We start from the raw sequence: 23,622 nt of genomic DNA, 5'->3' as shown, positions 1-23,622 counted from the left end.
TATAGGACATGCTATAGCTAGTCAGACAAAAATGCTCCTCAGCAAGTAAAACTTTATAAAAATTTCCCCTCAAATTTTGTGTTATTTAATTTGGGTATAGGAATATCTCCCCCAGGTGGATGTAATTCACAGTTCCTAAAATTTGTGTGAAGGAACAACTCTTCCACTCACTCACTGCTTCATCTTGTAGAGATTCAGAATATTGACAAATTACAATGAAGACAGCTTAATTAATTTTGCTTTGAATGAAGTGGGCACCGGCTAGGTCATGGCAGTGTCAGCTCAGTGGCTTCTGCGTGTTTAATCTCAATGGAGCATCATCTATATTTTCCAGAAATTCCTTACAGACGATGTGCATAAAACGCCTGGTGCATGCATTGTGATCAAACGTGCTAGGACAAGAATGCAGAAGTCCTTCCATTCACATTCCAGATGAGAATTTCTCTCTGGCTTACTCATGATCTAAAAGTAACACCTAATAGCAGTTTGCCACTCCAAACATTTGGGTTTTAACTCTGAGGCACACCATTTCAGGGACCGGTCTGTGCTCATGATAATCTCAGGTTCATCTGGCCTACCACCTAGCTTAATGTAAAATTAACTTCCACTGAAAGAAAGTTCAGTTCTGAAAGTTTCTGAAAGTTCAGTTCTGAAAGTTCTGAAAGTTTCCAGAAGCCCCAAACTGCCATACGTAACTGCATTAAAATTTTGGCAAGTCTCACTTGGACTTTCCACGTATACTTACGCACGCCTCCATTTTACTTTTCCTGAGGTATCTGAAGTACCCACATTGTCCTTAAGGGATGATTGCTCATATATGTTAACATCCTATGGACAGGTACTGAGTCATTATACTAGCATTCCCAGAAATAGTGCAGTGCTTTCCAAAGACTAGGTATTCAATAAAAGTTTGGGGAATAAAGGATCCAGTGAACACGAGTTCTAATTTATTAAGCGTTGTTTCCTATACATTCTTAAAAAAGCTAAGCAAATTCACGCATACATAATTTAATTTTACATAACAAGAAATAAAAAGGATAGGAATGCCAACATTTGAATATCTTTTTAGATTTTTTTCTCTATTTTTCTACTGACCTCAATTATCGGAATATAGATTTTGTTCACATTTCTAAAGGAATAGCCTATAGCAATGCCATGTTCTTATTCCAGATGACAAAATAAGATAAATGTCTACACAATTTCTTTTACAAAACAAAACTTGCTATTAAAATTCATTACAGCAGAGGGGCCAGGACGGTTCACTTGGTTGAGCATCCAACTCTTGCTATCCACTCAGGTTGTGACTTCAGGGTTGTGATATCGAGCCTGGCATCAGGCTCCATGCTGAGCATAGAATCTGCTAAAGTTTCTCTCTCCTTCTCTCTCTGCTCCTCCCTGCCTGGCTCATTGTCTCTCTGTCTATCTCTATCTCTCTCTCTCAAATAAATACATCTTTTAAAAAATAAAATAAAATTCATTATAAGATTAAATGTGTGACCAATGTCATCCATAAACTTGTAGATTTCAAAGCTAATTATATCTAAATTAAATTAAATCTACATTAAAGAAACAATATTTGAACAAATACATTATGTTAAAAAAGAATAAATTTTCAAGTTACACAATGATGTAGGAACACATAGGCATATCTACCGTATTCCTTTCAGCCCCAACCCAGACCTAAATTCTATGAACACTAACTGCCCTTTCTCAAACACAAAGTGAAAATCCTGCCTCGGGCTTCTCTAGGAGCAAGAGAAATGACTGGACTTGGCCCTAGAACGCACAGTGGCCACAGAAGTAGAAGTGCACCGGGTGGAAATTCTGGCTCGGGCTCTCTCTTCTTCATCTTGCAAAGCCTCCTCATACGGAGACGGGAAAGAGCTCGGGTCAGTCCCATGAACCTTGGCCAGAAACTCCAGGACTTTCATCTTGGTGGTTTCAGCGTGGGCCCTCGGGCCCCACAGGAATTCAAACTGTGCCGGATCACTGTTGGCCACCTGCCGGTACTCCAGGTACTTTTCCTTCACGAAATCTTTGGTGATGAGCTTCCTGGGCTCCCCAAAGACGGCGTGCTTCTGCCCGGCATATATCCCTGTCAAATTCAGAACTTCCCAGACTTCCTCTTCGGTGGCACTGTTGCCCTTCATGAAGATCACACCCAGGATAAAGATCAGGATGCCGGTCTTGGGCATGCCCTCTTCACCATCCAGCACCCCATCATAGGTGAGGCCCAATTTGATGAAGAGGCCATAGCAGTGGTTGGTGGGATCCACTCTCTTCACATCGAGGCCAAAGACCATCTCCATGTGCTCACAGGCTCTCAGGAAGATCTCGGTGAAGTGGTCTTCATACTCTTTGGTGACGACCTTCATATCTGCCTCTGTCATGGGCTCTTTCATGTGATACTTGAAGAGCATGAAATTGACCAACAAAATCACTTTCTCATCTAGAGCACGTATGGGCACATTCCTGGGGGTGGGCCCAGCCCATGAGGTGCCAACCTCTTCTTCTTGGCCACTCGTGCCCTCATTCAATTCACTGGATGAGATGGTTGTCATGGCAACGGAAGATGAGCAGAAACTCTGATGACTCTCAGGGGTACTGGGTTTACCAGCATCAGGAGCCTCCTTGGAATTGCCAGGTATCAGAGGATAAGAGGACAGATGGGTCTCTTGCAGAGCCTTGGAGACCTGGCCAACCCCCATATCTTGGATCTCACTGCAGGTCTGAAAGCACTGATCATATAAGCATTGTGGACTCTTTTGGTGCTGAGGCATGCTGACTTTTATGAGTAGCAATAGACAGGAGTGAGGAGAGGAGAGTGGGCAACGGGGAATCACGGCCTAAGAGGAAGAAGGAGACGTGAGTGGCCTCGGCTGCTCAACCCCACTGGGGTGGCTCTGATAAAACTGCCTCCAGTGGACTTCTCCTGGGCACACTCTTCTAGGGCCTCACAGGTGTCCCAATCTCTTGGTTGCTATGCCCCTGAAGAACAATGAAGGAAGGAGTCTGAATGCTCCTGAGGACGCGGCCAGCAAACCCAGGCTGAGAATTCTCAGAGACCGCAGAAAGCGGGGGGGGGTGGTCGGGCTCTAGACAGCCATTTCTGTTCTGAGGAGGGTGGTCCCGTCAGTCCTCCCTCAGGTGCACTGCCTTGGCTTTCGATAGGGTCTGGTGTTCCTCCCCTATCCTAATATGGGGTGCTCCCCCGAAGACCAAAGTCACATCTCCTAAGATAACTGATGCAGGTACCTCTTCCAGAAGGCCTACCTGGGACTTGCCAAGGCTGACAGCGGGACCTAGGCTGTGTGGAGGCTATCTATACTGCTGGTGGTGGTCCCCCCAGTTCTCACTTCGTTGCCTTACTTTGAATCCGGGCAGGTCCTGGGATCCCTTCATTTGCTGACCTAACATTGTCCCTTCAGAACAAAGCCTCTGCTTTCTTTTTCTAGATTTCTAGAAGGCAATTAGGGCACATGTCTACTGACAGCCTCTCCCATAGCCTCTCAGTGCTGACAACAGTTCAGGGCAGGATTCCTCATGATCTGCACTCTCCTGGTGTCAGTGGACCCTCAGTAATCACTCTGGGTTCTTGACTTGGCAACTGGTGGGGTCTCAGGTCTGACCCCTCTATGTGATATCAACCCTTCTGTACGTAAGAACGCCTTATCCTCACGAGTTACCTGAGAAGGAAGTGAAGAAGGACAGTGCCTTTCCCCCTCCTTTAAGGGTTTCCTGGGCTGACAGAAGGAGGTAGACACTGTAAAGGTCCCTCTTTTCTGGGGTGGGTACATCTACCCGTGGGATCTCACTCAAGTTCCTACTGTGACCTGTGAGAGGATCTGGATCCCTTTCCTTGATGACCTCCTATGATATAGGTACATACACCAAGGATCTCACCTGTCTCCAACCCCCCAAAGAAGGGGGATCTTCTCATGTAGTCTCTGTGCAGAGTTCTCTGGACTGATAAAGGTCCAGGGTCTCTTTGATGACCCTATGTTCTGGGGTGGATCCCTTTCAGTTCTGACTCTGTATGTCCACACGGACTCCAGTACTGCCTGGTCACCCTGTCCACTGCTGAATCTGAGTATGTCCCAGTCCCCTAGGTGCCCAGTGTAGGAAGTGAGCTAGGAAGACTCCTGACCGTCATTGTCTGGGGCCTTTGCCCTTCAGACGTAACTCAATGACAACTGCCAGGGTCTAGGACGCCTCCTGACTGAACGAATCCTTTAACTTCCTGAGCCCCAGAGGAGGAAAGGAAAAGTCCCCTCTGCCTGCCATCCCTTCCCTGGGCCTCCCAGGGCTGACAACAGGGGAGGGGCTCTGTGCAGCCCCTCTGCCATCAATCAGTTGGTCGGTCCCACCATCCTCACAAGTGCTAGTCCAATATGGTTGGTGATGTGCCCGCTGCCATCGATTACCTGGTGTTCCACCTTCCAATCAAGGCCCCACGTGTCCGAGACACCCAGAAAGGAAGTGAGGCGACACCTCATCTGCCGGACATGGAGACCTGACCACAGGGGCTTAATGCTGTGCCACAACCTCTACCCGCGATCCGGGGAAGCATGAGCACTCATGCGGGGCCTGAGGCTCCTTCCTTTGCCCACAGGACACCGCCTGCCTCGGGCTAAGCTCTTGCCTGCCTCAGGCTAAGCTCTTGCCTGCCTCGGGCTAAGCTCTCACCTCCCTCAGACTCTGGAGGCTGAAGTCAGTCAGCAATACTTCCGCCACCCCTGCCCGAGGCCTCCCCGGGGCTCACAGACTGGCCGAGGCTCACCGAGTCCACCACTGTCTGGGGTCGGTGGGCCCCTCAGGAATCACTCGGGGGGGGGCTTTTCTGGACTACCAAGAGGTCAAGGGACTCTTTGTCTCGCAACAGAAACGCTGTCACCTCGATCAGGTCCCAAACAGGAAGTGTGTCGTAGGCCAGCCTGAGAGACGGGGCCGGGGTTACCCGGAGTTGGACTGGGGCTCTCATCTAATGCGTCCCCTCATTTCTGTGATACGGGGTCTCCTCAGCTCTCATGTGGAATCTTACTTGACTCCAAGCAGACCCTGGGAATCCTCCCTCTGCTGATTTGGTTCCACGTACCTCAGATCGAATCCCGCACAGCCCCAGATCGAATGCCGCACAGCCAGACGGTCTTGAAGAGGAAATCAGGGGGCGTCACATCCGGTTACAGCTGCCTGGGGTCTTCTGGGCCAATAGCAGGGGCAGGGCTGGGCGTGCCAGGCCCTTTCACGGTGGTGGTTGCTGCTGGTGCCTCGTTAGAGTCCTGCTGACTTCTTGTAGCCTTGGAATTAATCCCTCCCTTGATACCGTGTCAGGCCTCTCATGCCAATGCCCCTGGAACCCTCAAGAGGAATCCACGGGATGCTTCAGTTGGAGAGCCCTGCCTGGGTCAGCAGGGCTCAAAGTAGGCACTGGCCCATGTCTGCGTGACCCACTGTCATCTCTGGTTTTGGCCTCTTCTGTCCTCATTCCTGGGAGTTCTCGTTTTGGCTCCTTTCTTACAACTTAAGGCTTTCTGGGAAATGCTGTATCTTGGCAAACTCTTGGTGACTTTACTTCCTGAAACCCTTGCCAAGTGTGGAATGGGTCACGTCCCAGCCTTAGTGTGAAATGAAGCTGGAACGCATACAGGCAGGGGCTGGGATCTCTGGTGGGCTATCAGAGATGAAGGCTGGAATCAAGATTTATTTATTTCACAGACAAATCACAAGTAGGCAGAGAGGCAGGCGGGTGGGTGGGGTGGGGTGTGGAAGCAGGCTCCCCGCTGAGCAGAGAGCCGGATGTGGGGCTTGATCCCAGGATCCTGGGATCATGACCTGAGCCAAAGGCAGAGGATTTAACCCGCTGAGCTACCCAGGCGCCCCTTGGAATCAAGATACAGTAATTAAAATAGCAGCTACCTGTTGAATTGGAAGGAGAGACATTTGGGGCACTCCCATCCTCCTGGGCTCTAATCTCCTCTGAGGTCTCCTGTTGGCTGAACTGAATTGCCATCCTGATGCCTACGAATTGTGTTTATTTTTTTTTAAAGATTTTATTTATTTATTTATTTATTTGACAGAGATCACAAGTAGGCAGAGAAGCAGGCAGAGAGAGAGGAGGACGCAGGCTCCCTGCTGAGCAGAGAGCCCCATGCAGAGCTGGATCCCAGGATTCTGGGATCATGACCTGAGCCGAAGGCAGAGGCTTTAACCCACTGAGCTACCCAGGCACCCCACGAATTGTGTTTAGAAGAGTGCAGAACAGACAAGACTGAGGAATGAATCTGAAGCCAAACACGTTAAGGACTGGCATACCACATCAACAGATCAATTTTAAAAATATCTTTCAATTGATAGAGAAATGTCTTTCATAAAAATAATCATTATTCTTTCATGATGGCAGGTATGTTTTCATAGTAGATAAAGGATATCTACCAAAAAATCCCCAGAGTAAAAATCATATCTCATGTGGAAAACTTGAAACCTTTTATTTTAATATTGAGAAGAAGAGAGAAATGCCTGCTATCACCATTTGTAGTCTCTGTTAATAAAGACACTAAAAAAAAAAAGTAATGGGAAGCAGCAGTAATCACAGAGATAGAAACCAGAAAATAAGAAACAATGTTAGTATAATTAACATGAATAAAGTGTATATGAGGAAAATATACTAACGATAAACTATTAAATCAATAAAAATGCCTTTAAAGAAAATTACTGGCTATGAGATCAATATACAAAGAGATACTTTCTTTTTGGTAGCAACGTGGTATAATGAATTAAAGAATATCTTGTAAATTATCATAATAAATACCTGATTCTTAAAAGTATATATTATAAAAATATAAGAACTCTGTGGAAAAATTATATAGCTATTATTTATTGAATTTGCTAAAGACTTAAATAAATGGAAAAATATGTTTTTACATGGAAGTTTCAATTCTGTAAACATGTTAATTTTCCTCAAATTTAATCTATTAATGACCATAATCCCTCGTCCTCAATAAAGTCACATAACTTTTACTTGTAAATGTTTATATACATGTGAATTCTGTGTGAATGCTGACAAGATAATTCTAAAATTTATTCTTTTTAAGGATTTTATTCATTTATTTGAGAGAGAGAGAGCATGAGAGGGGAGAAGGTCAGAGGGAAAAGCAGACTCTAGGATGAGTGGGGAGGAATTCTGAAATTTATATTGGCTTGCAAATGGCTATGAATAGCTAATATACTCTTGAAAAGAAAGATGTAATATTAAGTAGTGTAGTAATAAAGAGTTTGTGGTATACATGTTGGCATAGGCAGATAGACCAAAAGAAGTGAATAGCATGTTCCAAAATAGATGCACTGTATCTTGTGTCCTGGTGTATTAAAGTTAGCTACTCAGAGAAGTAGGGGAAAGAATATTGTTTTTGTTTGTTTGTTTGTTTTTTTAAAGATTTTATTTATTTATTTGACAGACAGAGATCACAAGTAGGCAGAGAGGCAGGCAGAGAGAGGAGGAAGCAGGCTCCCTGCTGAGCAGAGAGCCCGATGCGGGGCTCGATCCCAGGACCCTGGGATCATGACCTAAGCTGAAAGCAAAGGCTTTAACCCACTGAGCCACCCAGGCGCCCCAGAATATTGTTTTTTAATAAGAAATCACACTGGTACATTTTGATATTCATATTTAAAAAAATGTGACTAAAATCCTCCCTTACACTTAATAGAAATTCTAGTTCTAAGCAGATTAAAAACTCATTTTAAACCTTTTTATTCTGACAGTTTTCATACTCACGTAAGCGAAGGGTATACCACATTAACATATTAAATGAAAAAAATCATTCCTAAGTTGCTAAATTGATTTATAAAAATCAGTATTCATTCATAATGAAAAGATGTCTTATCTCACTAGATAAAGGATACTTAGAAAAACTCTACAGTAAACATTATACTTGATGTCAATTCACTGAGGGCTTTTACTTTAAAACTGGGAAGGAGATGAGGGTGCCTGCTATCACCATTTCTATTCAATATTTTAATGAAGATCCTATATAGGGAACTAATGGAAACAAATCAAAGAGATCTGGATTGGAAAATAAGAAATAAAGCTAGCTTATCATTAAGAGATGATAAGAATGTATATGAAGAAAATCTACTAATGATAAATTTTCCCATAAGTAAAGTCATTTATAAAGTTTGTTGGGTATAATATTAATAGGAAAAATATACTTGTGTCTATGGCAACAAAATGAATGAAAAAAAATTAAACAAAATAGGGGTGCCTGCCTTGCTCAGTCATGAGTCAAGCCCCACATTGGGGGTAGAGATGATATAAAAAAATTTTTTTTAAATAAAAAATAAATTATACAAAGTACAATTTGTAAATTACCATGACAAAATACCAGGTACCTGTGAGTAAATACAATTCTAAAAGTTTATCAAGTCAGGGGGAAAAAAAATACACTGGTAGTATTTAGAGAAATTAATGAAGCCCTAACTAAAAACAGAAATATGTTTTTAGATAAAAGTTTCAATATTATGACCATAGTAAGTCTCCCCAAATTTAATCTCCAGATGACTGTCATCCTTTTCCTACAAATAAAACCGCAAATGTTTGTGTGTAAATGTCTGTGTCTATGTGTATGTGTCTTTGAAACTTGACAAGCTGATTATAAAATTTAAATGGATTCACAGGGACACCTGGGTGGCTCTGTTGGTTAAGCATCTGCCTTCAGCTCGGGTCATGATCCCAGGGTCCTCAGATCAGGTCCCGCAGGACTCCCTGCTCAGTAGGGAGCCTGCTTCTCCCTCTCTCTGCTACTCCCCCTCCTGTTCTCTCTCTCTCTCTCTGACAAATAAATAAAAACTTTAAAAATAAATAAATAATTTGATTCACAAGTGGCCCAGAATACCTCATATCTTCTTGAAAAATAAAAATAAAATACAGCTTACTTTACTATTAAGAATTACTAAAAGTCTATAATAATCAAGAGCTTGTGGCATAAGTGCAGGCATAGGCAAGCAGATCAGTGTAACTAAACAGCATCCTCTCACAGACCTACTTATACACTGTTGCTTAATTTATTAAAAGTGTGCCATTGCAGGGATGCCTGAGTGGCTCAGTCGTTAAGTGTCTGCTTTCGGCTCAGGTCATGGTCCCAGAGTCCTAGGATCAAGCCCTGCATCGGGCTTCCTGCTCCATGGGAAGCCTGCTTCTCCCTCTCCCACTCCCACTCCCCTTGATTGTGCTCCCTCTCTCACTGTGTCTGTCTCTGTCAAATAAATAAATAAAATCTTAAAAAAAAAAAAGTCTGCCATTGCAGAAAAGTGGGGAAAGAGTAGTATTTTTATGAAGAAATGACAGTGGAACAGTTGGTTGTAGAAGAATTCAGACCAGAGGTAGAGTTCCACCTTTGTCCTACTCTAGCCCTGTGAACTTGGGCACATAACCAGACTTTATAATCCTCAGGCTCTTCATCTATTAAATAGGTTTGAGAAGTGCTGTCCTCTAAGACTGTCAGAATGCATGCAACATACACAAAGAACCTATTACTCTGCCTGGCGGATTTTAGATCATTAATGAATAGTTGATGGACGCATGAAGTGCTATGGGACATGGAATTACAAATCTAATAAAAAAGCTGCTTTGTAGGTAAAACTCCACCAATTTTCCCCATTTGAAGATAGACTGAGTGTTGGGGAGTCTAAATGGGTGCAACTCCAAACTCTTAAAATTTCTGTGAAGGGCTATCTTCTCTGTCCCTCCCAGCTGCCTTTCCATCTAAACCATTCCTATTTTCATTCATTCTACTGCAAGCAGAACTCTATCTCTTCTATGTAGATTTACAAAATTACATGTAAGATCACTTCATTCAAATGCTCTTTTTAATGGAGGAGGCTCTGCTCTCTCAGTGCAGGACAGAGTGCCCACCCCATGTCTCCTTCACATCCTGCCTCAATGGAATATCAGACTTTTTCCCAGAACCTCTTGGGACACAATACTCCTAAAACACCTGGTTTGTGTACTGAGCTCAACTGCCTGGGAAAGAGTGCACAACTCCTTCCATTACTGCTGCAGGGGGAGATTCTCTCTGGCTTATCTAAGATACCAAAGTCATTGTTGTGAGCAGTTTTTCATTCCAGGCCTAGTCTCTCAACTCTAAGATACAACATCGGAGTGTTTGGCCTTTGTTCACCACTCTGAGAGCTTTACCTGGCCCACCACCCAATTTAACTTAAAATTACCTCTCACTGAAGAAGTGGCAGTTTCCAAAACCTCAAACTTCCTTGTTTCATGACATTTACACTTGACAATTCTGAAACCCATCCGCACCCTCCCCGCCAAGAAAAACATAACGATCTTAATATGTATGCTCACACAGAAGAGCTTCAAAAACATAATAGAAAATCTGAGAGAATTGAATGGATTTATAGACAAATCCATGCTTATAGTTGGAGATTTAAACGCCTCTCTCCAAGGGATCAGCAATAGTAATAGAAAGGAACTCATCAATGATTTAGAGGTTATAAATATAGGATAAAGGTATAGAACTGAACAGTAGCACAATCCAACAGGATACAACTGATGTTTATAGAACACAACCCAACACAACAGAATACATGTTGTTTTCAAGCACACACAGAATATTCAATAAGTTAGACTATATCATGAGTAATAAAAGAACCTTAACAATGGTAAAAAAATGAAATGATACAGAGTGTGTTTTGTGAATATAATGGAATGAAACTAGAAATCAAAAACAGAGTTATAACAGGGAAATCTCCAAACCATTGGAAATTAAACATACCTCTAAAATATATATAGGCAAAGAGTACTTCTCAAGGTAAATTTAAAATTGTGTTCAAATAAATAAATGAAAAAATAAAATACAGTATATCAAAATCTGTGGAATGCAGGTAAGGCAGTAATTCAAAAAAATTTATAGCATGAATTGCTTATCCTAGCATATCAGTTTTCTCTTCCTGCCTTAACAAATTACCATCAATTTAGCAGCTTAAAACAACAAAAATGTATTATTTTACAGTTCTACAGGTACAAAGTCTGACATGAGGTCACTGTGTTGCCAGGACTGTAGTACTTTCTACAAACTCTAGGGTCAATCAACCAAGAAAATATTGCAATGCTTATTGTGGATTCACCAAACAAAAGAACTGAAAAATATGTGAAACCAAAGCTGATAGAATTGAAAAGAAACACAGATAAATCTTTAAGTATGTTTGTAGTTGCTGGGAGTTTAGCTCAGCTACTCCATGGTATTTTTGCCTTGGCATTCATTTTGTTTGGCCAAGCAGCCTGCAGGGACCTTAAACTGACATTAATGTCTCCTGCAAATGCATGCCCTAGGTAGCATCCTGCAGACTCACAAGCAAATGTTAAGTTCCTGATACAACTTCACCAACAGCTCTTTTGATCAAGTTTCTCACCTCCCTCCCAGAACCTTTTCTTTGATGTACCCCTTAGATAAGATCCCTGTGTAATTCACCAAAACTCTGCTTCTTTGGTTTGAATTGACCAATCTAGCCTTAGCCTGGGACTCACCCAGGAACACTAATAAAGACATGTGTTCCATGTCCTGCCTCTTTCTACATTCTGCTTTGATCTCCCTATGTGGTCCCTCAAGGCATACTATGTACTTCCTCCAAGATCTGTAAGTAGTAAACTCAATTTCAATTTCTTTTGTGGTCCATTGTTGAACTACATAGCTTACTATGTAGCACTTTGTGCTCCACCTAACAAATGTTAATTTAATAAAGATATAAGAAGAGTGTTCAACACTCCTCTCTCAACAAATGATAGAACACATACAAGATACAAAATCAACAAGGATCTAAAAGAACCATCAAGCAACAGAATCTAAAAATATTTATGAACATTCTACACAAAACCAGGAGAATACACATTCTTTTCAAGACCCTATGCAATATATACCAAGATAGACCATATCCTAATTAATAAAAGAAACCTCAACAAATTGAAAATAATTATACTCATAACAGAGTGTGCTCTCCGACAATAATGGAATCAATATTAAAATCAATTAACAGAAGAACAAGAAAACACCAAATATTTGGAAACTAAAAAACATACTTCTAAATACACCATGGGTCAAAGAGGAAGTCTCTAAAGAAATTTAAAAATGCACAAACTGAATAAAAATAAAAATATAACATTTCAAAATTTGTGTGGGCACAGCTAAAGCAGTGCTGAGTAAAATTTATAGCACTAAGGTAGTGCTTTTAAAAAGTGAGGGGATTGGGGCACCTGGGTGGCTCAGTGGTTTAAGCCGCTGCCTTCGGCTCAGGTCATGATCTCAGGGTCCTGGGATCGAGCCCCGCATTGGGCTCTCTGCTCAGCAGGGAGCCTGCTTCACTCTCACTCTCTCTGCCTGCCTCTCTGCCTACTTGTGATCTCTCTCTGTCAAATAAATAAATAAAATCTTTTTTTTTTTTTTAAAGATTTTATTTATTAGATAGAGATCACAAGTAGGCAGACAGGCAGGCAGAGAGAGAGAGGAAGGGAAGCAGGCTCAGTGCTGAGCAGAGAGCCCGATGCGGGGCTCGATCCCAGGACCCTGAGATCATGACCTGAGCCGAAAGGCAGAGGCTTTAACCCACTGAGCCACCCAGGCGCCCCAATAAATAAAATCTTAAAAAAAAAAATTAAAAAAAAAATTAAAAAAAAAAAGTGGGGGGATGGGGCGCCTGGTGGCTCAGTGGGTTAAAGCCTCTGCCTTTGGCTCAGGTCATGATCCCAGGGTGCTGGGATCGAGCCCCGCATCAGGCTCCCTGCTCTTAGGCTCCCGGCTCTCTGCTCCCAGGCTCCCTGCTCTCTGCTCCGCGGGGAGCCTGCTTCCTCCTCTCTCTGCCTGCCTCTCTGCCTACCTGTGATCTTTGTCTGTCGAATAAATAAATAAAATCTTTAAAAAAAAAAAGTGGGGGGAAAGGTGGAAAATTCTCAAATCTGTAATCTCAACTCATACCACAAGAACCTAAATAAGGAAGAGCAAAATAAACCCAGAGCATGGGAAGGAAAAAAAAATGGTAAGGTGCAGAACTTGATGAAAGTATAAGCAAACAACAAAAAGAGGGGACAATTAATGAAACAAAGAGCTGGTGATTTTTTGTGGGCTTTTTTAAAGGAAGAATCAATAACATTGATAAACCTCTGGTAAGACTGACAAAGAAAGAAGAAAAAAGAAAAAAGTTACTAAAGTCTGGAAGGAACAGAACATCATACTGACAGAAAATAACCATAATAATAATGATAATAATGATTATAGTTATTATCATTGACAAAAATTCAGCAACTGTTTGTGACAAAAGTCTTAGGAAATAATAGAGGGGAGTTCCTTCAACTTGATAATGAAAATCTATGAAAATCCCTATTTTGACATTATACTTAATGGTGAAAGACTCAATGACTTCCCCTTAAGATAGGGAACAAGGCCAAGACGTCCACTCTCACCACTGCTATTTAACATGCTGCTAGAATTCCTAGATAGCCCATTAAGGCAAGAAAGAAAATAAAAGTCATAAGGATTACATACGAGTAGATAATCCTGTGCCTCTTTGAAGATGTCATGACTGTGCATATAAAAAATCCCAAGAAATCTATAAAACAACTCCTAGGCCTAATAAGTGAGTGCAGCATGGTTGCAGGCTATAGGATCAACATACAAACATCAGTTGTGTTTTTTTAAGATTTTATTTATTTATTTGACACAGAGAGAGAGATAGCAAGAAAGAGCACAAGCAGGGGGAGGGACAGGCAGAGGGAGAAATGGGTCCCTGTTGAGCAGAGAGCCCTATGTGGAACTCGATCCCAGGACCCTGAGATCATGACCTGAGCCTAAGGCAGATGCCAAACCAACTGAGCCACCCAGGCGCCACTAGTTTAATTTCAATACACTATCAATAAACATATAGAAACTACAGATGCAATACCATTGACAATTGCTCAAAAAAACCCTAAATCTGAAATACAAAGGTATAAATCTAAGAAAACATCAGACCTTGTTTGCTGAAAAGAACAAAATCCAGAGATCAAATACATTTTTTAAAAGGCTGTATTTATTTGTTTATTTGAGAGAGAGAGAGAGAGGGAAAGCACAAGTCAGGAGGAAAGGCAGACGGAGAGGGAGAAGCAGAAACCCTGTTAAGCAGGGAGCCCAATTTGGGCCTCGATCCCAGCACCCTGGGATCATGACCTGACCCAAAGGCAGATGCTTAACCAACTGAGCCAACAAGGCACCCACAAATAATATATAAATAAATGGAGTGCTATAGCATGTTTACAGATTAAAAGAATCAACATAGTAACAAATTAATAAATAGGTTTAACACAATTCCTATCAAAATGTCAGCAATATTTTTTATATACATAATCTTATCTAAAAATTTATACAGAAAGGCAAAGGTACTAGAATAGCTAAAACAATTTTTAAAAAGAAAAGTAAAATAGGAAGAACTGCTTTATCAGATTTCGAGACATTATTTAGCTATAGTAATCAAGATTCTGTGATATTGATGGTTGGATGGACATATAGATGATTGGAACAGAATAGAGACTGTAGAAATAAACCCACATAACTATGGACAACTGATTTTCAACAATGTTGCAAAAGCAATTACAAGGAGGATGAATAGATTTTATTAAAACTGATGTTGGAGCAATCGAACATCCATTAGGGAAAAAACAAACTTTGACCTAAACTTCATATCTTACATAAAAATAAATTCAAATATAACAGATTTAAATGTAAAATTTAAATCTTTATTTAAAATTTAAATAAAAATGTAAAATGTAAAGCTATGAAATTTTTTAAAGAAATGTTGGAACAGCATGCCTGGGTGACTCAGTTGGTTTAAGCATTCACCTATGTAAAAAAGATTTATATGTGGAATATCTAAAGATCTCTGAAAATTCAATATTTAAAAAAGGAAACAATTTAATTAGGAAATAGACAGGGTGCATGGGGGGCTTAGTTGGTTAAGTGTCAGACTCTTGATTTCAGGTTGGGCTATGATCTCAGTGCTGTGAGAGCCCCTATTGGGCTCTGTGCTCAGTGGGAGTCTGCTTGAGGATTCTCTCTCTTCTTCTCTCTCTGCCCCTCTCGCTGCTCTAATAAAAAAACAAGCAAATCTTAAAAAAAAAAAAAAAAGAAAAGAAAAAGAAAAAGGATAAAGACATTGTGAAATAAAAGATACATATAGTGGTCTCTGCTCCCATTCCTGGAACAGAGCCCCTAAAATCCTTATAGTTTCCTAAATGATAAGAACACTAGGAATATCTCACATCTCTTGTTGTAATATTTGTCTTTGACCCCATCCCTGACACAAGGATCCTAAACGCCTTGTGATTTCCTAAGTGATGAAAGCACTAGGGCCATAATTTTTTCTAATGAGGTGACTCTGGGTGGACTCCTGGATGATTCCTGGATGGGGGCTGGTCACCAGAAAGGCCAACCAAGCCATGATTAGAAGCTTGGAAATATCAGCCTCATCCCCATTATCCAGAGGGGAGAGAGGGGCATTGATCATGCCTACATGAGGAAGCCACCATAAAATCCCAATAGTGGGTTTGGGGAACTTCCAGTAGGGCAAATAACAGATCTCACCCTATGTACCTCTTCATCTGGCTATTCATCTATATCGTTCATCATATCATTTAATAAATTCTGTGAGCTGCTCTAGGAAATGAATCAAACCCAAGGAGGGGGTCTTGGGAACCTCTGAAGTTGGCTAGAAGCATAGGTGACAACCTGGGCCTGCAACTGGTGTTCTAAATGTGTGTTGCTGGGGGAGGGGGAAGTGTTGGGGCGGGGGCGGGGGGCAAGGTGGTGGATGGTGACAGTGTTGTGGAACTGAGCCCTCATCTTTGGGTAGATAGTGTCAGAACTGAGTTAAATTGTAGGATACCCAGCTGGTGTCACTGAGAATTGTTTGTTATGGAGAAAAAAACCCTCCATATATTTGGTGACCAGAATTGTCAGAAGTATGAGTGTTCTGTGTATCTAGTAAAGGAGACACATGGGACAGAAATATATAGTATGGAAGAAATGGATTTTTCCTTACAGAAGAAAGTAGAAAATTGAATTTTTTCCTATACAGATATGAAGAGACATTTCCCTGAAGAGGATATGCAGATAGCAAAGAAGCACATGAAAAGAAGTTCAACTTCACTACACTTCAGGAATATGCAAAATAAGGATCATGTTGAGATACTTCCATATACTTATCAGAACACCTAAAATTTAAAAAAAAATGGTAACAATACCAAATGTTGGGAACAACGCCGAGAAACTAGATGACCCATACATTGCTGGTGGGAATGTAAAATGGTACAGCAACTCTGAATATTGGTGCAAAGTAAAACAAACAAACAAACAAACAAACAAAAAACCAAACCCAAACACTAAATCCACATTCACAATATGAACTAGAAATTATACAACTGATTATTTATCCCAGAAAATGAAATCTTACGTCCACAAAGATAACCTATACATAATTGTTCACAGTAGCATATTCCATTATTTAAAAACTGTCATTATGAAAAAATTATTCCTGCTAACCACATTCTCTGATATGCCAGTTTAGGATCACCTTTTTCAAAGTGAACAAATATTTATCTTTATTTTTACATTGCAAATGTGATAACTACAAATTTGAAACTGAATTTTTAAAAAGATTTTATTTATTTATTTGACAGAGAGAGAGATCACAAGTAAGCAGAGAGGCAGGCAGAGAGAGAGGGGGAAGCAGGTTCCCAGTGGAGCAGAGAGCCCAATTTGGGGCTCGATCCCAGAACCCTGAGATCATGACCTGAGCAGAAGGCAGAAGCTTAACCCACTGAGCCACCCAGGCGCCCCAAAACTGAAAATTTGAAATGTGCAGCCAAGTATAAAGAAAAATATAAACTCCCATCAGAGAAACACAGTTATTTTAACACAAATGGTAAATTTCTCTCTGATCTTTTAAGATGTACATGTCTGTGTTTATTACATGTGTATATATATATATACATATATATGACATGTTACATATACATATTAATATCTATTATTTAATATTTACTATATACCAGATGCTAAGAACATGTATTTTATGTACATTTTCATATTTAATCTTCATTATAAACTTATTTGCCTTCTCATGTTTAAAAAAATTGAAGCAGAGAAACATTAAAAAAATTTCCAGTATCCACAGCTATTAGGTTACTAAGTGTTGGAGTAGAGGTTCAGAATGGCACTCTGATCAGCCTGTCTGTCATATAGTAGACATGTAACCATCATATAAATACACATGTATACAGACATACACTTGAATATATCCCAGAAAACTTGGCAATAATTTAACAAAATTGTTGACTTAACTATCTATAGGAAGTCCTGAAGATCCATGGTCCTTGGCATGTAATTTATGGCAAGAAAACTTAATCATATTTTTGGCTGAGCTAGTTTGTAAGAACAGATCTCTTGTGTGACTCTAATAGACTGATTCCTACCAACTACATCATGGATGTAGAAGGAAAGGTATGCAGAGCTGAGAATGAAACTATGAACTGGGGACATACAATGGGGACTTGTTACAATGGTAAAGCATGGACATAACAAATGTTAACTACATAGAGATATATGATAAATGACATTCAAATGGAAAAAGTCTCTATGAGCTTTTAAATTATACAGAGAATGAATTATATTTTGAGTTTCTAAATATAAAATAAACCATAAATTATTTGTAACATTTGGTTACCCTAATTGACTTTTCTTTGCATACTTCTAGTTTCCAAAGATACTGATGATTTAAATAGTCTAAGTCATCCATCAGATAACAAACATGACCAGTCAACCTCATGTACTCCATAAAAACATTTTTCTTTCTTAATGATCGTTGGGATGGATATGGAGACACTCTAATCATTGAAACCCATTCATTTGAACTCATTCTTGGTGTTTTAATTGTCTGCAGGATATTGAGTGCTCATCAACACTACTTATTTTAGAATTAATGCAGAAATTGAAAACCTACTCTTCCTGACCTTTGCTATCATAACATCTGGATACTATTACACCACAAAGTATCTATTTCTTTTTCATGTATGACATCTAATTTTTTGTTTTAGCATCAACTAAATTTACCCACCCTTGCTTTATCTTTACTTTAGATGTTTTAAGGAAGCTATAATGTATGAGAACTTTATATTTTATTTTATGAGATAATATAATTTGGTTAGAAAAATGTAATTAATATGATGGATCATGGAAACAGAGACTTACCACAATTGATCAAATCAGTCATTTCTTTTCTAGGGCCTTCTCTTTCTTTAACAATCCAACTCCAAGTCTCTTCTATAGCTTTACTGAATTCTAAAAGGTTTTCTTAGATCCTTGATTCACCACTTGTCCTCTAATTGCCCCCAATTACTACCAGTCCATCAAATTTTACAGCAATTAGTCTATTAACTAATTTACATTATGAAACAGGATTCATAAGCTGATTCTCATCATTATAATTATTTGATCAAAACATTTCACTAAGATTTTAGTGATTTTCACTGCCCTCCTCCAAGCAACTGATGGTTGCTTCCCTGCCATTTATTTGTCCTTATTTTGGAGTAAAATTCCATTCCAGTCTTCATACTCTTTGGATGATAGGTAATGGGATTTAGGGAAGGCCGTGGAAGAATATGCCACTTTAGCCTATTGATTATTTTGAATTACCTGAGAAACAGCCATGCAAAAAGAATATTCTGACCTTCCTTTTGCCTGCCTGAAAGCAGGAAATAAATCCCCAGTGTGAAAGGTACCCTCTGCACCAGGAGGTAGAGAGACTTCCTTGTCACCTGAGATAAGGAATTCAGGGCCCAGAAAACTATATAAACAATCCCTGTTTAGATTTTTACTAATGAATACCCAAACCTACATTTCTTTGTTTTGTTAATTCCTCAAAAATGTATTATTTATTTGTCAAAATGTATAAAAGCTGACTGCTTTGGTCCCTTCTTAGGTCCTGTCTATAAGACCTCCATACATACTAATTAAATATTTTTTCTCCTATTAATCTGTTTTGTGTCAGTTTAATTAATTATTAGAAGAACCAAAAGAACTCAAGAGGAGTAGGAGGAATAACTTACCCCTCCCTTACAAAGCTGATAAGTTCTTTGGTGAATGAAGTATTTGCTGAATTATTTTCTCCTTACCCTTCTAGGTCCTTGAGTGCGATGCCCCCTGCCCCCCTCACCCTATAATAAAAGACAAAGTAACAGGAGTAAAGCAAACAAAAGTTTAATAACCTATATACTTACTGTATACATGGGAGAGACCCAGGAAAACCGAGTAACTCCCCCAAAATAACCCAAGTCACCACCTTAAATACCATTATCAGCTTAAGACAAAAGAGAGATGCTGGGGGTAGGGGGAATTCATGGAAAGGTTAGAGGAGGAAATATTTACTTCACAAAGGTTACCTTGCCATGCAAATAAACATCTCACATAAAAAAGTTATCTCTGGTAATAGCTGTCTCTTTGGTAAAGACCCCTTTCTAATATAAATTTCCTTTATAAATGTAGTTTTTTCTATGAAGAGGTAACTTCTCTGTTCAGAGCTTTTCTTATGTCTACAGTTTCTCAAAGCTATCAGCTCAAATTAATCATTATGCCAAAGAGGCATACTTTTTTTTTTTTTTTAAAGATTTTATTTATTTATTTGACAGACAGAGATCACAAGTAGGCAGACAGAGAGAGAGGAGGAAGCAGGCTCCCCGCTGAGCAGAGAGCCCGATGCGGGGCTCGATCCCAGGACCCCGAGATCACGACCTGAGCCGAAGGCAGAGGCTTTTACCCACTGAGCCACCCAGGTGCCCCAAAGAGGCATACTTTGAAGCAGCATATTCTACTCCCCTTCAAAGGCATCATTGGATTTTCAAGTATTTTCAATGTTGTTGTTGCATGACAAAAAATTTCAAATTCTGTTCACATTGCTCCTCCAGAGCATTTCCTTGATTCCTTTCATTCCTCTGTTTCCTTACATGAGCATAATCTATTTTTCCAGTTCTGGATTATGCCAAGCACTGGTTGATGGATTTTATAACTGAGCAAAGAAGCAACTGTATTTATTGGAATAGTTCACTGAATGAACTTACAACTGGATGCCTTGCTATAGTTGTGTAATTGATGTATTAAGAAACTTCCTTTGTGTTCTACTTAGTGCATGCATATGTATGCAAATGTATGCATGTGTCCACATCTTGTGTGCACATGTAGATATGAATGGTGCATGTCTGTAGCAGAAAAGAGGAAGGAAGTCACAGCACATAACGCAGAAGGAAAATGATGTACACTTTTTTTTTTTTAAAAGATTTTATTTATTTATTTAAGAGAGTGAGAGAGAGCACAAGAGTGGGGTGAGGGGCAGAGGGAGAAGCAAACTCCCTGCTAAGCAATCCCGGGACTCCAGGATCATGACCTGAGCTGAAGGCAACTGCTTAACCAACTGAGCCACCCAGGTGCCTGCTTTATTAATTAATCTTAAGACTAAATTAATCTCACTGGTTTCTGACCACTATACTAACTCACTTATCACAGAATCAAGAAAAATATTTCAGCTCAAATATAAGAACTTCTCAAGAATATCAAGCCTACACATCTCCTCTATATAACTAAATTGTTATTTCTTTCATGGTCCTACATACACTCTTACTTCCTTGCAGAGTGCATTATTCATTTTTATTTATCATCTAAAAATCTTCAAAATTGGGGCACCTGGGTGGCTCAGTGGGTTAAAGCCTCTGCCTTTGGCTCAGGTCATGATCCCAGGGTCCTGGGACCGAGCCCCGCATCAGGCTCTCTGCTCAGCAGGGAGCCTGCTTCCGCCTCTCTCTCTGCCTGCCTCTCTGCCTACTTGTGATCTCTGTCTCTGTCGAATAAATAAATAAAATCTTAAAAATAAAAATAAAAATAAAAATCTTCAAAATTTTATGCAAAATACACATATTAGGATTTCTTTTCAAACCATTTACCTAAACCAATCATTCTATTAACTGTAGCCTAAACACATATATTGGAAAGCCCTGCTGAATGTTAATTTGCATTACATACTGTCATAGGCAGAATTCTAGAAATGGTCCTCCAAGGTTCCAGCCACCTATTTGTTCAATCAAACACAAAGCTAGGAAGAAATTTTACAGATATAATCAAAAGTTCCAGATCAGTTTACCTTAATTTATGGAGATTATCAGTTTACCTTAAATTATGCTGGGCCTGACTCAATAAGGTGAGAAGCTAAACAGTTGAGTTCCTCTGGATGTGTAGAAGTCAGAGGGATCTGCTCCTGCTGGCCTATAGGAAGAAGGAATAAAGAACCATTGAAACGATGCCCTATATACTTAATGAGGTTAAAAATATCACCAGCAAGACCTTCATTGACCCCTTTTTTCTTCATAGGAATGTTAACCTTATCCTTTTGTTTTTTAAAAAAAAATTCTTTATTTGAGAGAGTGAGTCTTGGGGGTAGAGGGAGAAGGAAAGAGAATCTTCAACTCAGGGCTCAGTTTCAGGACCCTAAGATCACAACCTGAGCCAAAACCAAGAGCTGGATGCTTAACTGACTGCACTGTCCAGGTGCCCTTGACCTCATCTTTTGTTTATTTTTTTAAGGATTTTTTAATTTATTCATTTGAGAGAGAGAGAGAGAACTTGCAAGAGCATGAACAGGGGAGATGGACGGAGGGAGAGGGAGAAGCAGACTCCCTACTGAGCAGGGAGCCAAGCATAGGACTCGATCCCAGGACCCTGAGATCATGACCTGAGCTGAAGGCAGGGTTTAACTGACTGAGCCACCCAGGTACCCCCTGTAACCTTATCTTTTAGAGGCAAACAAGAAGAAGAGCTCTGGCTGGCCTAGACCAGTTTGAGCTTGGCCACCTATTCACACCTGCACAGACAGACCATGGAATGCTAGACAGCTACCTCCACCTAATTATAAAGTTATAATCCCTGCCTAAGGAGGAGCATGAACCTCATTAACATAATATACAATGCATGTATAGGCATGTTTCCTAAGTATGCACGTGTGACCTTATACTCAACTCTACATGCAATGAAAAAACTTCCCTTTCTGAATATTCATCCTAACCCTAAATAAATTAAAAAATAATTAAAAAAAAAAAAAGAAACCACTCATGCCTGCTTTGGGAGTCACAGCTTTGAAAACTAATGCCCATGATCTCCTTATTTGTGGAAACAAAGTTTCCTTTGTATTGACAACTCCACTTGGTAGAGTGTCTATCTGGAACTCACCAAGTAACAAACACTTTAGTTTGGTTGTACCATGTTGTGGGATGGCTTGTGAGTGTGAGCAGCCAGCTGCCAGCTGCTGACAACCAGCAAGAAAACAGGGGTAAGGAAGCATAAGGAAAGGAAGTCAGTCTCACAAGCATAAGGCAACAAATTCTAGTAAGGACCATTGGGTTTGGAAAAGGAGCTAACCAAGACTCAGATGAGCACTGTAGTCTGGATGATACCTTGATTTCAGCCTGTGGGACTTGAGCAGAGAACCCTGCCACGCCACATTGGAATTTGATGTACAGAACTAAGATAAAAGGTGGTATTATTTTAAGACATTGAGTTTACGTTAATTTGGTATGACAGTGTTGGGGAAGGAGGATTTCCTCTGCCCTTCAAGGTCCTTCTAACTGGACTAAGAAAAAAGTTGACATGAGATAGATTAACAGGAGAAAATCAAATCTGGTAGCGTATGTACTTATAGGGAATTCACACAGACATGGAAATTCCAAAGATAGGGAAGCAACATGATGTTAAGGAGAGGTCTAGGGGTCTGAGGATACAAAGGAGAGAAAGACTATTAGCAGGAAGGTAAAAGATGTTTGGAAAACAAAGTTTCTGTATTATGTGGATAAGTTTCTTAGGTAAAGAATATCCTGGGTGCCTGGGTGGCTCAGTGGGTTAAGCCTCTGCCTTCGGCTCAGGTCATGATCAAAGGGTCCTGGGATCGAGCCCCACATCAGGCTCTCTGCTCAGCAGGGAGCCTGCTTTCCGCTCTCTCTCTGCCTGCCTCTCTGCCTACTTGTGATCTCTGTCTGTCAAATAAATAAATAAAATCTTAAAAAAAAAAAAGAGTATGTTAATAGCTCTCTTCCTGGTAAAAGAAGGCAGTTGAGGGGAAGGCAAGAGTTTTTTCTGAATCTCTTGGGTTTGGATTCCTTTTAACTCAAAATAATGTTCTTGCTAAAGTGGCTGACTGTGGGGCAGCCTGCCCTAAACCCCTAAAAAGCACTGCCAAATAAGTGATATTAAACTCTCTTAGACTATATTTATGTAGGTATGTTATTTAAGTTAAGTGTTCTAAAAATTATATGAAACTCCTAGAAATGTGATGTCCTACCTAGTACATTATTATCTTGCAATTTTGTGTGTCACAGAAATAACAAAATTTCCTTGTCAACTGCATTCTAATCAGATATTTAATGATGTCCATTTTTAAGTCTTTTATCATTTACAGACAGTTACACTTTTCCCTGCAAGTTTGCTTCATCTTCATCTTCAATGAGACTCATGGAAAAAAACTCTGAGTACAGGTTTCTCATAACCTTAAGATCATAAA

At 40.2% G+C, this 23,622-nt stretch overlaps 1 protein-coding gene across 1 annotated transcript; it reads right to left on the bottom strand.

Annotated features, from left to right (window-relative positions):
- Positions 1–1,745: 1,745 nt before the first annotated feature.
- On the bottom strand, positions 1,746–2,780 carry LOC308337323 (melanoma-associated antigen B16-like; the record flags this gene model as incomplete). The annotated part of the gene is made up of 1 exon (XM_080795478.1): positions 1,746–2,780. The coding sequence occupies one exon, from the start codon at positions 2,778–2,780 to the stop codon at positions 1,746–1,748; it is 1,035 nt and encodes a 344-aa protein (XP_080651604.1).
- Between the last annotated feature and the right edge of the window lie 20,842 nt (positions 2,781–23,622).

The sequence above is a fragment of the Martes martes genome (assembly GCF_963455335.1).
Source record: "Martes martes genome assembly, chromosome: X".
NCBI classification, from domain to species: Eukaryota; Metazoa; Chordata; class Mammalia; order Carnivora; family Mustelidae; genus Martes; species Martes martes.
Note: the sequence above shows the minus strand (reverse complement) of the source record. Positions and strands in the feature narration are given on the sequence as shown.